This window comes from Lacerta agilis, chromosome 6 (assembly GCF_009819535.1).
Source record: "Lacerta agilis isolate rLacAgi1 chromosome 6, rLacAgi1.pri, whole genome shotgun sequence".
Classification (NCBI taxonomy): domain Eukaryota; kingdom Metazoa; phylum Chordata; class Lepidosauria; order Squamata; family Lacertidae; genus Lacerta; species Lacerta agilis.
The window spans coordinates 12,991,581-13,007,933 of record NC_046317.1 but is presented as its reverse complement, the minus strand read 5'-3'; the positions used below and the strand labels follow the sequence as shown (position 1 = coordinate 13,007,933).

Below are 16,353 nucleotides of genomic sequence, written 5' to 3'. Positions count from 1 at the left end.
CAGACAGAACCATAATGGATAAATGTTACCTAAATTTCAACATCTGGAGGAGAAAGGAGGTTTGCTTATAGTGTTACATGTTTTCCACTAAAATGGTTCAGCTTTTTTTATTGTGCTTCTGTTCCCTGCCTAGAATTTAAATCAAAGTCATGTACATACCCCATTTCCAATATGAAATCTCTATCAGAGCCATGTTCACATCAAAAGAGCCATGGAACAAACTGAAAAGACGGCTTAAAAATTGCTCTGATTCAGTAACTCAAGGGCACCAGCAGTCCACTGTTGTAGAGCAAGCTGTTAACATGGGATTTAAATTGTTTAAAGACTAGTAATGTAAAACTTTGTGAGGTTTCATACGTTCTGGTGGGGCACTCTCTGCAGAGGCCAGCCTTGTGTTGATAACTGATGTAGGGAGAACCTTGCTGTTATAAGTACCTGCAAGGCAGGCAAGCTGAACAGTGCTAGAATGGGGCACTGTGGCAGCAGACTGGGCATGAATGACCTGCTCCAAGCCCCAGCCAGTTAATAAATATTGTGTCTGCTCACTGAGCTGGACCACCAGCCTTGGGTTGTGAGATGCATACAGTGCACTGTCCAAGGTGTCAGGAGACTAGTATCCAGAGGAGAGCATTTGAGGAAGGACTGATGAGCTACTTGCTTGTGCTACTTGAGCTTGCAAGGGCTGCTACCTGAAGCAGAGCCAGCATATGGCTTTTGCAAGAGCAAATCCTGTTTCATGAACCTATTTGAGAGTTATCTGAGTGTCAACAAGCATATAAGATAGAAGTGATCCAGCTGACTTATTGTACCTGGGCTTTCAAAATGCTTTGAACAAGGTACCTCATAAAAGACTCCTCAGTAAGCTTAAAAGTCATGGAATAAAAGGAGAGGTCCTCTCTTGCAGATCAGGAGTTGGTTAAGTGGAAGAAACAGATGGTGAATAAATGAAGAGTTCTCTGAAGAGAAAGATGTAAAAAGTCAACTCCCACAAAGATCCATGTTGGGACCTGCGCTTTTGAACATGTTCATGAATGAACTAGATTTCGGGGTGACCAGTGAGGTAGCCAAGTTGGCTGACAATACTATATTGCTCAGGGTCATTAAAACAAAGAGAGATTGTGAAGGGCTCCAAAAGAACCTCTCTAAACTGAATGAATGAGTAGCAAAGACCATGTGAACATCTGCAAAGGGATGAATGACATAGCAAAATGGGAGGGAGGGAAGGAAGGAGTCAAATTCCTTCTCCATTCTTTCAGAAATTCCCTTTAAATGCTTTGCATCGTGGGACATTTCTGAAAGAAAGGGGCAAAATATTTGAAGTTGTCTTGGAACAGGTAATGAGACTTCAGATATCTGAAGAAGTGTGCATGCACACGAAAGCTCATACCAAGAAAAAACTTAGTTGGTCTCTAAGGTGCTACTGGAAGGATTTTTTTTATTTTTTTATTTTGTTTTGACTATGGCAGACCAACATGGCTACCTACCTGTTGCTAAAAGCACACCAAGTGGCATGAACTACTAAATTCTGCTTTTCCTCCCAAAGGAATCTAGCAAACAAAGCAGCAACGTACTTCAATAAAAATAAAAATTTGAAATGTTCACAATATTAAGTACATCTAGCTGAATACCATCCATTAAGAATATTTTAAAATGGTTAAAACATTTAAAATGGCTTGGTGTTATATCTGGAACCTTTATATTTGTGCCACAGCACACTGTTGGTGTTTTCACCTCAGATATTTCTGAAAATATTGACCACAACAATCTGCCCACAGTAACTTCGATCAGCTTACCTGCAAAATGATTTTTTTGCAATTTAGTAGTATTGTGCTGCATGGCCCAATGGCATCAAAACAAAGAACAGTAACTAGACACCTTAAACATTATTTTGCATTTTGAAACTCTGTAAAAGAGACCTTAAATTATGCATTGGCGTGAACTCTTCAGCATTTAGACTGAATAATAAATAACAGCAAGTGCTGAGCATACAGATTGGTGGCTTGAGTAACTATTTCAAAACAGAGAGGTGGAAGCAATTTTAACAGCGTGCTTGCTTTTTCGATATCTGCTTGCTTCCTCAAGGAAAAAAGAGAAAAGACTGGTTACACATGAAACTTGTATCCAAGTTTCAGCTACAGTCCTACACCTTTTCCAGACCATCACTTCAACTCAAAAGTAGGGCTATTTTTTCTGTTTTTAGTTATGCAAAAGTGGAAGCCACAATAACATGATGCAGTGCACAGGGCTCATATTCAATGTTCCAGCCTGCTAACTATACCAGCTTTGAACAGGCTATTTCCCTTGCCTTCTCCCTCCAGTTTTCCATTCTTTTCCCACCTGATACTCAGCATTCCTGGTTACTAAGGTTCTTCAGACTATTTTTATTGCTTTCCACCCCTTGATTTATTTTTTAAAATTCACCCTTGAAAAATCCTGGGTTTCCCTAAATATGATAGTACTTCCCTCTTGTTTCTTGGCCCCATTTTGGCTATAATTCAGCCAGCACTCACTACCTGAGTTCACTATTAGATGGAATGGTTTATCTACAACAGCTTTATGCAGCTTAACAAAGAAGCAGGATATTTGCAGAGGACAAAAGGTGTTGTAAAACTACAACGTCATCTCCGGAATTTACAAAATTCTGCCCATAAAAGGGGGTGAAAAGGGGGGAGTGGACCTATGTAACACACTCATGAAGAGATGAAAGGATTGTTATGTCCAAAATCTGTCAGTTGTGCTTTGTTTTAGAGATAAACTGTCAGAAGGCTTTATTTACTGTAATGCCTTGCCTTCTTCAAAATAATTTATGGCAGCATATGTACCACTGATATTAATAAAGCAGCCTAACATTTTTTTAAAATTAAACATAAAATACATGCTAATTTTTCCCTGGGTTTATCGAAGCATGCTTTGCAAGTTTCCCCAGCTAGAATTTGTATGCTGCTGATAGGCTGCCCAGATATATCAGCCTCAAACTCAACAAAGCCTATGGTCAATGAGTATTAATTGGTCGATATTTCTAATGACCTTACTGTTGCATTACCACATGGAGGGTGAGTGTGGCTGAAACACATTACTGCTCACCTTTGTACCGAGTATCACCTCAGGATAGTTCTATCCTTCTTCTTGCAAAATAACTTTGAAAAGATTGGAGAGTGTTCTGTAATCATATCTACCTTCCCCCAGGTTACTCATACAATCCATTGAGAGGAGTTCCCAGTTAGCTGGCATCTGGATCAATTCTCTCGCAAGATCTTAAGAAGAGCCTTGCTGGGTCAGACGAAAGACCCAGGCAACTCCCCGTTTGCGCCGGAGTTGTGTTCTGGGTCAATGTGTGCACCAGCAGTCGCACATAAGCCCATTCCGCCCCCTTCCGGGGCTGAAAATGATGTGTGCATCGTGGCTGCACATCAATTGGACCAGGCATAGGCAAACTCAGCCCTCCAGATGTTTTGGGACTACAACTCCCATCATCCCTAGCTAACAGGACCACACACAAAATGGTCACCACCTGTAGTCCAATACTCTGCTCTCACAGTAACCAACCAGAAGATGCCTGTGGGAAACCCGCAAACAGAGCCTGAGTGCAGCACTTTCGCCATCTGTGATTCCTGGAACAGGTATTTCCAAAGCATATTGCCTCCAACTGGGGGTAGAAAAAAGCCTTACCCTCCATTAATTTGTCTATTCCTCTTTTAAAGCCACTCTTGTGCGAGTGAATTGCATAATTCATACTATGTGCTGTGTGAAGTGTTGCTGTCGTTTTGTCTGTCCTGAATATGCAAACATTAAACTTTCCTTTGTCCACAGCATGCACATTGTTACATAATTCCATCATGTTTCCTCTTCCTCGCCTTTTCTCTTAACTGAAAAGCACCAAATTTTGCGACCTACCTTCATAGGGGAGTTGCTCCATCCCTTTGATCATTGATAATTCTGGATGCTCTTTTTTAGCCTTTTACAATTCTACAATGTCATTTTTTGACGTGAGGTGACCCGAACTGTACGCTGTACTCCAAATCTGGCCACATTATCATTTTTATAATGGTATTATAATATTTGTAATTTTATTTTCAGTCCCTTTTCCTACTGATCAACAAAAGCATTTGTTCCCCCCCCCTCCAGCTGCTGCACACTGGGTCAACTTCTTTATTGAGCTATCCATATCATCAATCTGTTTGCACCTTAAAATCTAAATAATTTAAGGGAAGTGTATGCTCTGGAGTTGTCACATCTTATAATATTTACAATAAATGATGAAAGAATAATTTCCAAGTTAACCTTTAAATTTGCTGTAATTTAAAATCCACTAACTGTGCTTTGTTGAATTGTTTTCATTTCATCTATTTTTGGTTACTGAATAAACTGTTACAATATTTATATAGCATGTAAACCAGCTTACTAAATAAACATGCTAAATTAGATCATTTGAAAATTATCTGAATCTTTTTCTTTTTTTAAGAATTCCTTTTCATTAAGGATTGCAAAGGTCAAGCAGTTAAGGTCAAGAAGCTCTTATTAAGCTACAGCTAGATGTCACTGGGTGCCCCATCTTGGAACTTCTATCTTCAAGGCAACCCAATATAGTCACATGTCAGAAAGAGAGAGAGAGAGAGAGAGAGAGAGAGAGAGAGAGAGAGAGAGGGAGAGATGGAGATGCTATTTGGAACACAAAATAGAAAAAATGTCAAATGCATCAAATTTATTCTCTCATGTGCCAGAATAGGTCTTGGGAGACCCAGTTTCATGGCCCAAGAATTAGTCACACATTTACTACATGGTCCCTGGACTCGCTTATTTCTCTTACTTACATTTCTTATCTATAAGAAAGCAAATATGTGGCCCAACCTAGGGCACTTTTGTCAGGATTAACTAGAAATAGAAATCAATGTCAAAAATAAATCTTTTGTTCCCATGCAGCATGGAGAAAACCTATGTTCAAAATGACTTCCATGTTCTGTGAAACATCATAGTTTTCTCAACTTAAAAAAAAAAAAAACCACTCCAAAGCAAATGAACAGCTATTCTATATTTGAATCAATAGAAGTTAAAGCTACAAAAAGATGAGATATGAGGAATAAGACATCACTTTAGACAGCATTACAGAATAAAGATTGCACAAGATTGCCTAGCATTTGAAATGTACTGTGTTCTCCACAACCACAAATGAGATTCTTCAGGAAATAAAGAAATAGAGGAAACTAAGAGGACCAAACATGGAAGGAGAAATGCATGTCTAACAACTTCCAAAAACAATGCAAGTTGCCATTCAGCAACAAAAAAGAATTTAAAATTCCCATTCATTCTGTATCAACTAAGGATGCTAATTAAGAACTATTCCAGCAACAAACAAGAAAATCTTCATTGACGTTACTTCAGAAAAGCCCTTCACCATCTGTTCTGTCGAAGTTCTAAAGAGTTCCCCATGAGCTCACCATTGTTAACAAGGCAGCAGATGAAATGCAGACACTTACTTTTATGAAAGTGTTAGAAAATTCTTCATTATAATGAATTTGAAGCTCGAGTTAATGATAACCCATCTTGCCTTCATCTTCCAACTGCCTAAACTAAGAGCATTCCAATTTTCACATAAACGTATAAAAAATTAAATCAGGAGTGGAACAACATGGCAAACTAAGGGAAGGAGGTCCATAGGAAAGTTTTAAAAAAATGCTGCTTTAAAGAGAGGAACACCAGAATACTGCAGCCATTGCTACCAATGGTAAATTGATATTCATTCCTTCACGGGTTCAGTTGTGTGCCAAACTGCTCTCCAGTGATGAACACAATGCACCACAACCTTTTCTCCTAGTTGAGACAATTTGCTCCATTTAGGTTTGTGGAAGAAAAGCTGGTCTCAACCTATGGCCTTCCTTCATCCCTTTCCTGCACTAGGATAACGTGTTCACACTGGGACATCCCTCTCCTTTAACAGAATCTGCGAGTTACAGCAAAATTAACAGTATCCTCATGTGATGCTTGTTTGGCATTAAAGACTTGGGAAAGGGCGACACTTAGGGAACATGAATTCAGTTTGTTGTGTGACTCAGATCATCACATTTGACTTTGGCTGCAAACACACTATATAAAACAGCTTAGAATAGTTTGTAAATATGCCTTTGCTCAAAAAAGAAAAAGAAAAAGAAAGAATTCCCTTGTGGCCAAACAGACAGAGAAGCTTTATAAAGTGTTTCTTTTTCTACTATATTTGACAAACAGAAGTATAACAGAGCCTTGCATGGGTAGGTGGATTAGTAAACAAATTGGAAGGCCAGCAAGTTCTGGAGACTTATTTGCATGGTGGGTAAGGAAACTGGAATTATCCGAATGACATATATAATATGCAGCGATGGTTAAGAAATGGAGTTCTATGACCTTTGCAGCAACCCATGGGCTCAATGATTATATGAATGCATCAAAACAATCTACATCCCTAGAATGTTGCTGTTTCTTACTTGCAGAAGGGTCCTGAAAGTGTACTGATACCCTGGTGAAAAACAGGCAACTTGAAGGGTGGCATAGGGGCAACGGCAGGAAATCTGAGAAAAGCACACCCCATCCTCTAATGTTAGTGGACACCTCTGGTGGATCAAAGGGCAGCAATGGCTGTCATAGTAAGCCTTCTGCTTATTAGTGACACCTATGAATGCTTCTATTGGTATTCCTCGCAATATGCATATTTAGCCTCCAAACAAATACTTGCTTTAAGGCAAGTCTACAGATTGAACCAGAGACCAACACATTTAAAGACTGAAAAGTGATAGTAAAAACTTAAAGGAACAATTTTATTAGATAGAAGGAAAGTTTAAACAAGTTAGCTCTAATTGGCTTTGAGACGTTTACATTCCAGGCATTATTTTATGTTCAAATTAGGAGAGCAAACTAGAAGTAGGTGCACAGATTTTTGAGACAGTTTAGTGCCATCTATTCATCAGATTTATATAGGCATACAGATGGCAAAAGTCTTTAATGAGGCTTCTATACTAGTTCTGTAGCATCTGTCCTACTTGCAGGCAGATCAAAACAGCATTTGTTTGCGAGCGCTCAATCCACTTGCATAAAAGCAGACAATTTAAGACAAGCACAGGATGAAACTCCATTTTAAAGATGCTCCGCATTCAGCTGTTTGAAAAACTATCTGCATGAAAATGTACTATCGAGATGCTTGGAAGTCGTGCTCTTCCTCCCCTTTTATACAAAACTGAAATGATTAAACTTTGACCTTTGAAGTAGGACAGAGTACATATCAAAATCATATTGTTATAGCTTCTAGCTTCTGTTGGGGGGGGGGATCTGAAATATCTACAGTCTTCACCTACATTCAAGGAGGAGGCAGTCAACATAAACACATGTGATGCTGCCTAGGAATAAGCCTTTTTTCCTGCCATGCAACATAGTCTCCTCTCAGGGAAGGAAGCTTATAGGAAGGAAGTCTATATGATCCCTTCCGACCATTTCTATAAACAGTAAATAGATAAAATTTCAAACTTACTGTTACAGACTTCAAAGTCATTCCGTGGTAGGTGCCCATGGTGTCAATCTTGAAACCTTCCGTCTCTATGAAATAAGAACACTCTTGTAAGTAATTTCATATGCCAACTTTAGAGTAGCCAGGTGGCAAAACAAAAGACGTTAGCTAAGTTCCATCAGTTATGAACCACTCTTAATGGGGTAAAACTGGTTATATAAACAAAATTCAGGAGACAGTAACATTTTATGTGAAGTAGAATGGTCTTCCAAATGGTACTGTATCTCAGATTTCTCCACATTAAAGAACGCTGAACCAATTGGAATAACCACAGTAACACGGGGTCCTTCTACTAATTTATTTGCATTTCTACTCCAGATTAAATCAGGCACCTGTATTTTGTTTAGTACTTAGGGTGCTGTGGAAAGGCCCCACAGATCTAAGTCTTAGATTCTCAGAGTTGCATTTAACTTTCCAATGCTATATGTAGATTTCAACTGAGCAGGGACTATAAGGTTACGGTAAGTTACCCTCAAACCCACAAATAATGAATTGATTTGTTTTTTACTGGTCTTTTCATTCCATTATCATTTCCCCTATCACTGTTCTACACAATGTCTTTGTAACCATGAAAGTTAGAAATATATATATACCCTTTGAATTCTAGCCAGCTCAAGAGCAACATGCAGCCTATTGCCATATGTAAAGAGATACTACAGATAGTAACTACAGCAGCTCAGGATGCCCTTTATCTAGACTGAGGCATTACATTTTCCAGCTATATGGATGCTAGTGCATTTAACTTTGTTACTCTTCCTTAAATCCATGCATCAGTAACTGTTCAAAGTAATCCCTAGCCATGCATTTATTGGATGAACATGTCTGCTTATGTAAACCCAAATTAAGAGGACAGAAAATTTATCCCACATATTCAACAAGATACACCATACTGGTGCCCATTGCTATTTTTACAGCTCAGTGAACATGGAAGAAAATTCAACTTAAGGTTTTGTCTGTATTTCTTGAAGGCGCAGGTTTTAGATGGCTACCAGCTGTGACAAATAAAGGACATTTTGACCTTAACAGACTTTAACAGCGCAATGCTAAAATAAACTAGCGCTTTAGTACAAGCATTCTGTGGTTGCAAGATGCAAATGAAGGATCTGGTTATCGTAATGTCTACACATCATCATTTGCAGGGAACTAAACCTGACTGGAGAGGAGAGGATATCAGCATAGCTTACTGACCTCTCCATTATGCAAGGTAAATAAACATGAAAGTTGCCTCATGGGCATAATTTATAAAAGGCTGCGGGATTGTTTGCTTTTCTTCGTAAAGAAACTATTTTGCTTTTTAATCTCAATAAAATAAAGTGCTAACAAAAAAAAATCAGAATGGAACATAATACCGGTATGTGTCATTTACATATTGAAAGCATCACTGGGAGATATGGCTTCAACATCTAAATACAGTGGTACCTGTGTTTGTGAAAGGGATCTGTTCCAGAGCCCCGTTCGCAACATGTAACATGAAGCGCCGAATCTGCGCATGTGCACAAAGCGATTCGACGCTTTTGCGCATGCGCTGAACCCGGAAGTAACCCGTTCCGGTACTTCCGGGTTCGGCACGTTTGTAACCAGTGCCGAACGCAACCCGCAGCTATCGTAACCCATGGTATGACTGTATAGGTAAGGAACTAAAACAGTGACTTGTCAAAGAAACTTGATATAGGATTTGTGTGTGTACATGTGTGTGTGATTTATCTGAGAGAATACACTTAGTGAAGGTGCAATAGGAAGCCTTGCATGCAGAAGATCTCTGATTCAATCCTTGATATCTCTGCAAAGCATTTCAAGTAGCAGACCTGAGAAAGACCTCTCTGCCAGAGACCACAGAGCCTATGTCAGATTAGTAAGGGCAAGATGGAACTGCTGGACTTACACAGTACAAAATAGATTCAAGTGCTCCTGTTTTCTGCTGGTTATATGTTCTACCACTACCAGTAATTGCCTCCTAAAACCCCTTTATGCACAAATGCTGCTAATATACAGCTTCATTCAGTACACTGTAAGGTAGACAAAATCAGTCAGCCTTATAAACAAGCATGCATGAAGGCATACCCACAACAAATACAGACTTGCCTTAAAATAAAATTAGACGTTACCATGAATAAAACTGTAACTGCGGTCACATTAGCAAGCATTAAAATGTAAATGGAAAAATCAATAGTGATACATAAGGGCAGGAACTGCTTATCAGTTATAAATCAGGAATAGGTTTGCACCTACTAGAGGAATTCTCTGGCGTTACTCATACAATTAACCTCAATAGCTGGGATATAATTTTCTGCTATACTGAAACAGACACCCCCAATAATTGTTGTCTAGATGCCGTTTGAGATAATCCACTAGACCACTGTGCCTGGAAGATTCAGACTACTCATCTTCCTTACAACTGAGGCAATCTTTGTACTCAGCTAACCATGGAAGGATTAGTCCTATATTAAGGAAAGGAAAACTCACCACAAGTGCAGTTCTTCCTGGAAACTGGAGTTTATCAATAAATAAATACTCAAAGGCCTCTGTGGACCTAGGCATGCATAATGGAACTGAACATAGCTAAGGTGTTGCCTGCCTTTCCTACAGCTTTCCTCTTCGGAATCAAAAAGTTACCCTACACTGTGCAGAAAAGGGAAATTACTAGCTACAGTAAAGTAAAGAAGTAAAGCACTAAAGTTATATGAGCAGGGAACCGGTCCATTAATATTCAATCTTCTTCTGGGGCCCTGTTGTACCACCAATGAAAAGAGGGTAGGTTGGTGAGAACATGGAACATGCCTTTTTAGTGGCAGTAGCCTATTTATGGAACCCGCTGCCTGGGGTAGCTAGATTAGCCCCTTCACCAGTTTTCAGCAGGTGGTAAAGTAATTTCTGCTCAGCATTTGATAGTTTACAATATTTGGAGGGGTACAGCTGGTTTCTACTCTTTTTGAGCTCTTATTGCTGTGATTATTTATTTAACTTGTTCTTTTAACATTTGTTTTAATGCATTTTTCTATACTCATGGCCAAGAGACGGCCTACACACATTTTAATAAAAAAGAAACCCAATCATTCAATCAATCAACATAGTTAAGGCTAATCAGACTTTGAATATGTCTAGTAAGCCCTAACTTAGAAGGAACCTGGTCAGCCTAATCACATTTTAGGTCAATAATGAGGTACCCCTTAATTGCAGCAAAAGTTTTATATTTGGAATAATATGCTTCTGGAAAGGGGGAGGACTTGCACACACAGAGAGAAAGTCAATGACCCATTCCTGAGCTTTCAACCATAGCACTGGCTCCATTAAGTATTGAATGTAATTCCTCCTCTGCTGCTTTCCAATATTTTATCCAAGGCTTTAAGAATGCAAACAAACTGGGAAATGGCAACTGGACATAGGTCAATGAACCTACAACAGGTATGCTTTTGTCTCCAATTACTAAGATGATCCCAATGCAGCTGCGCTAGACCCACCCCAAGTGCATAATTCTTTCCCACCATCTTCACAACACAGCAATAGCTATAAAACTAGCAATGTTGTAGAACACAGGTCATGAAGTTTTACAGGTTCTAAAATGTATGTTCTCTCTAGCTGAACTATCCACATAGCCTTTGGCAGCTGACTAAAAGCCATAATCATCAGAAATCATTCTGCAGACTTTCAGCTGCTTTAATTTTACTTTTATTTCTCCTTGTACTTGCTTTTTTTTTTAACCATGCTTTACTATTAGCAAAATTAAACCATGGCCAAATGTACAGAAAGACTGCAACCGGGCATATGCAGTCATCAAAAGCAGTCATGGTTTGTCGTGATGAGAATTTGCTGCAGTGAGCCTTGGGCTTGTGGGCTGCACCTCCCCTTCACACGAGAGTAGGAAATTTAGAACTTCTGGTCATGGCTTGCAGCAAATCAGCTTCGTGCAAATACAGGGAAATGGTTTGTACAAAGCTCAGTTAGTTAAAAAAAACAAAAAACCCTATGGGTGGAACTTAAGATTGCATAGTTACAATAATTCCATGTACATGAGCTTATCAGCTCGCCAGATGCAGCAGGTCCCCTCCCCTCCCTTTGCACGCTGTTCTGGGCATTCTCCCAAACCCCTCAGAGCCAATTTCAGGGGCACAAGGTGGGGAGGAGAAGGAGGAAAAACTCATTGCACAAGTGGAAGGCTATGTGCAAGGCTTCCATTGATGTTGTTCATTAGGTGAACCCTGCCCCAAACACCTAAATCACAAAAAAATGTCTTGTACCAACATTAGAATAGGGTCAGAGTTCCTTTCTCTTTGCAACACCCAAGCAGGAACAAAGCTATTGCTAAACATGTAAAGCAAATCATAGCACTGAAGCAAGTTGGATATTAAGGACCAAACCATGGTTTGGCCATGTTCTCCATCCTTGGACTTTTCATCTATATTAAAGTGCCCATTAAGAAATACCATTGGTATAAAGATGCTATTGCTCTAGTAAAGCAAGACAGATGATCAGCAAGAGACTGTTTAGAATACTCAAGTGTTATTTAACTGTCTTTTTTTAAAAAACACACACACACAATTCAACACATTTTACAGGTAGCTCAATTGTGCAGCAGAACACTATCCTAAGTACATGTACATCAAGTATTTAAAAACAGAAGGAAGAAGGCTGATGCTTTGCAGAAGGAAGTAAGGGAGATATATTGCATGCTTCTCAAATAGTTCATTTAGATAGTTACTCACCATTCTATCTTACAAATACAGCTCCCAGATGGGGTGAATGGTGGGGGGAGGAGCTGAATGAAAAGATAGAACTGTCTCTTATGTCCCCTCTATAATGCAGTTAAAGTAGCAGAATAAATGCCAGCAAATTGCAGGTACTCATTTCCTCCACCACAAAATCATTTGCGGCTATAGATGCCATATGCTTAGTTGAACATTTTTTAATTACAGTGTTTAACAAGAAGACGGTAGGCTGGTGAGTGGTCCATCAAATAATGACCACAGATTCTCAAAATATGTTTACCTTCCCTTTTCTATTCCCTCCCCTTGATATTAAGCTAAACCTACCACATAATGCTCTAACCTGGAATTGTGGCTTTCTGTAGCTCTGTTGCCACTGCTTTGTCCTATCAATACAGGTTGAGGAAAGTATGCAGTGCTCTGGAACAAGCAGGCATGCCACAATGATATATATCCCTCAACCTGCCAACACAAAATGCCTTGGTATTCCTCTTTGCTAAAACCAGAGCAATGGACCAGGTTTGAAGGGTTTGCATGCAAGCCCTTTAAGAGCTAATGGAAATTACACAACAGCACTGTTTCTACCCCCAAATGAGAACAGCTTTTGGCCTTCAGCTGCAAAAGGTATCCTCCATGCCCAGAGATGAGGCAAAGGGAAGGAAGCATTTGTTTTAAATGTGATTCAAAAGAGTTATCTGTTCAATATTGTAATATATTTAAAAAGAGCTTTTATCAATTTCATTAGAGCTCAGTCTATTTGTTTTTACAGTAATGAGATTACTGTGTGCATATATAATCAATGTGTTGCATATATCTGCAATTTGCTTTTTCATTTAGCTGTACTTTCAGGGTGCCTCTATGCATACAAATTAAGCAATGAGGCAGGCTAGTTTTGAGCTATGCTCATAAACAAAAATCAGAACGACACATTTCTACCGTCTCAAACCAATTTTTCTAATTTCTTATTTCTGGTATGGAGGAGACAAATCTGTTCTTTGTAAGTAAATCTCCACAACAGGGAAGCTTTTGATTCTGCCATTTCTTCACCCATTCTCCATGCCTCTCTTTTTTCTTTCACCTTTCTGTCTTCCTCTTAGTGTTTCTGCCACTGGAGTGTTTCTGCCACTGGAGTAAGCATGGGAAATTTTCCCAGGCAATCTTTAATTGCCCTTACAGAAGATGCAATGTTTGGAATATTCTAATGCTCATGAACACCTTCATATCATCACCAAGCCAAGCAATCCCAGAGATTTTGCTGACTGCAACAAAATCTCTTAATGCATTATAATGTTACTTGGTGGCAGGTGCTAAGAGATTTTATTGCCACTGTGTATTCCTGAAATGTGGCTAACTACAGCAAAAGTAGTACCGGTACCTATTTCATGAGATGTTTCACTGCATCCAAAGTACTTCATATCACAGTATCTACTGCATGTATCTACCTCCAATGTGCCCACATGACAAACAAGTCTTTAGGTCCAACACACAGAAATCTGTTTTCAAGACTGTGGACAATGCATGCTGTGTTATCCAGATTTTTTTTGGGGGGGGAGGTTCAAAAAAAGGACATAAAATTCCTATGAAAATGTCATCTTTTCACAGCCCTGCTGCTTGATACTAAACAAGAAGAACATCATGTGAAATTATACAAAAAAAGATCCAATTTAGGTTGGTTATTCAGTAGTAGAAAGATCAACCACCCTGTAATACTGAGGAATGCCTATACAAACTACAGGACTCTTTCATGATGCACTTTCAGAAAAAGTTCAATTTGAATGGCAAGGCTGGTGGCCTTTGACAATAGTACTTGGATGATACAAGCTAATTTTAATTTACTTTACACCTAGGATAGATTATATGTATTTATGAAGGTATGTAACTTTTTATTAGCTATTATAGTGGAAGCATTATTATGAAAGAAGAAGTGGATAGGAAGGGAGAGCAGGGGTCAGATTTGCTATGTTTAGAAAACGATCCCATTAAAGTGTGTGTGTGTGTGTGTGTGTGTGTGTTTATTAAAAAGAATCTGGCCACCATTACATTGGGATTTTAGCCTTTGAGAATTTGGGCAATTAAGATTTCTACTGCTATTCTGTTCACAAGGCCGCCCTAAAAGACAGTGCAGCAGCTCAAGCTACAGAGAGACTCCCCTACAGTAGGAACGTATTTAACTGGTAGTCCAGGTCATATCAGAGATGCTGGAAAACCCTTTGCAACCTTGGTCCTGCATATAACTAAGCATGCCTCTGTAACACCCCCCCCCCCCCCCCGGTGCTGTTTAAAATGTACTAGAGAGATGGTTGGACAGTGTTCTCGAAGCGACTAGCATGAGTTTGGCCAAACTGCGGGAGGCAGTGAAAGGTAGGCGTGCCTGGCGTGCTCTGGTCCATGGGGTCACGAAGAGTCGGACACGACTGAACAACAACAGAGAGACCCTGCTCAGTGTCCCTCATTTTATCTACCAAGATGTTGTGACCTTTATATGAAGGGAGCATCTTACCTAGTAAGACTCGCTCAAGTCCATCTCTGCCATTAGAAAACTTGCTCTGAAGTTCCTTTCTGTCCAGCAGTTAGGAGAGCAGGCAGAAAAAAAACATTAGCTCCTCTTTAATCAGAAGACAGGGGCACTAAAAAGGGAATGTGTCATCCATAGAGGAAAGCTCTTCAAGAACTGACTTGAGTAGGATAAAATATTCAAACTTCACAGAGCAGAAATCCATGCAAGGAAGAGGGGGGGGGGGAAAACTGGCAGGGAAGATGCCAAAAACAGGCTGCTCAACAGATGCATAGCAGGAATGGAGGGATTTTCACGAGTGCCCACTCTACATCAGAGCTTGCCATGCTTTTGGGGTTTGTGGGCATATTTGCAAAACTGAGAAACTGCTCTGGGCAATCCATGCACTCCACAACCAAGTACTGTACATACTTTGTCTACTCGCTACTATGGAATGCTTCTTTCAAGCCTTATTTCGGTAAGGGGAGGAGATTCTGCAGGCGCCAGGGAAGTCCTCTTCAAGTACAGGTGTGAACACAGATGCATATTGGTGACTCCTGACCTAAAATGGCTGACCAACAGAGGCCCACACAAATTTAGGATTCACAGCCCCCCCCCCCAAAACCCCCAATACAATTGGTAATTGGGGTTCCTACCTGCTGCCTTACATGCTAAACAGAAAGGAACTTTCTGAAGACCAAAGCGACCACCAGAAATACTGTTTATATTTTCCACCTATTACAAACTTAAGCTCGGCAAAAAAGCAATCAGCCTGGACGCTTTCAGCATCCATTCTCTGTCACAAAAATAGAAGAAATCAGCCTACCAAAGTTCTGGTGAGGAATAAACATGGTAAAGACAACTTACAGTGTACACATTAAACACTATATAAATTGTTTATAATGTTAGCTGATTTACAAAACTCCATCAAGACTCCAGGTTGACCAAGAAATGCAATTCAGAATGAGGCAGGAGGAAAGAGCAGGAGGATTGAGCCTTAATAACTGAGTTAATGGGAGTAGGGAGAAAACTTAACCCCATCCTAATGATGATATTCCAGCTGAACTATTTAAAATTTTAAAACATGATGCTATTAAGGTGCTACACTCAATATGCCAGTAAGTTTGGAAAATTCAGCAGTGGACAGAGGATTGGAGAACATCAGTCTACATCCCAATCCCAAAGAAGGGCAGTGCCAAAGGATGCTCCAAGTACCGCACAATTGTGCTCATTTCACACGCTAGCAAGGTTATGCTTAAAATTCTACAAGGCAGGCCTAAGCAATATGTGGACTGACAACTCCTAGAAGTGCAAGCTGGATTTCGAAGGGGCAGAGGGACCAGAGACCAAATTGCAAACATGTGCTGGATTATGGAGAAAGCTACAGAGTTCCAGAAAAACATTTACTTCTGCTTCATTGACTACGCAAAAGCTTTTGACTGTGTCAACCACAGCAATCTATGGCAAGTTCTTAAAGAAATGGGAGTGCCTGATCACCTCATCCGTCTTCTGAGAAATCTCTATGTGGGACAAAAAGCTACAGTTAGAACTGGATATGGAACAACTGATTGGTTCAAAATTGGGAAAGGAGTACGAAAACGCTGTATATTGTCTCCCTGCCTATTTAACTT

At 39.7% G+C, this 16,353-nt stretch overlaps 1 protein-coding gene across 1 annotated transcript in view; it reads right to left on the bottom strand.

Annotated features, from left to right (window-relative positions):
• The window catches only part of CDC73 (cell division cycle 73), a 113,428-nt gene that overhangs the window by 54,502 nt on the left and 42,573 nt on the right, over positions 1-16,353 (bottom strand). Inside the window, exon 10 of the mRNA XM_033151398.1 lies at positions 7,493-7,557. Coding sequence (XP_033007289.1) covers positions 7,493-7,557 — 65 coding nt within the window. The remainder of the gene's footprint in view (positions 1-7,492; positions 7,558-16,353) is intronic.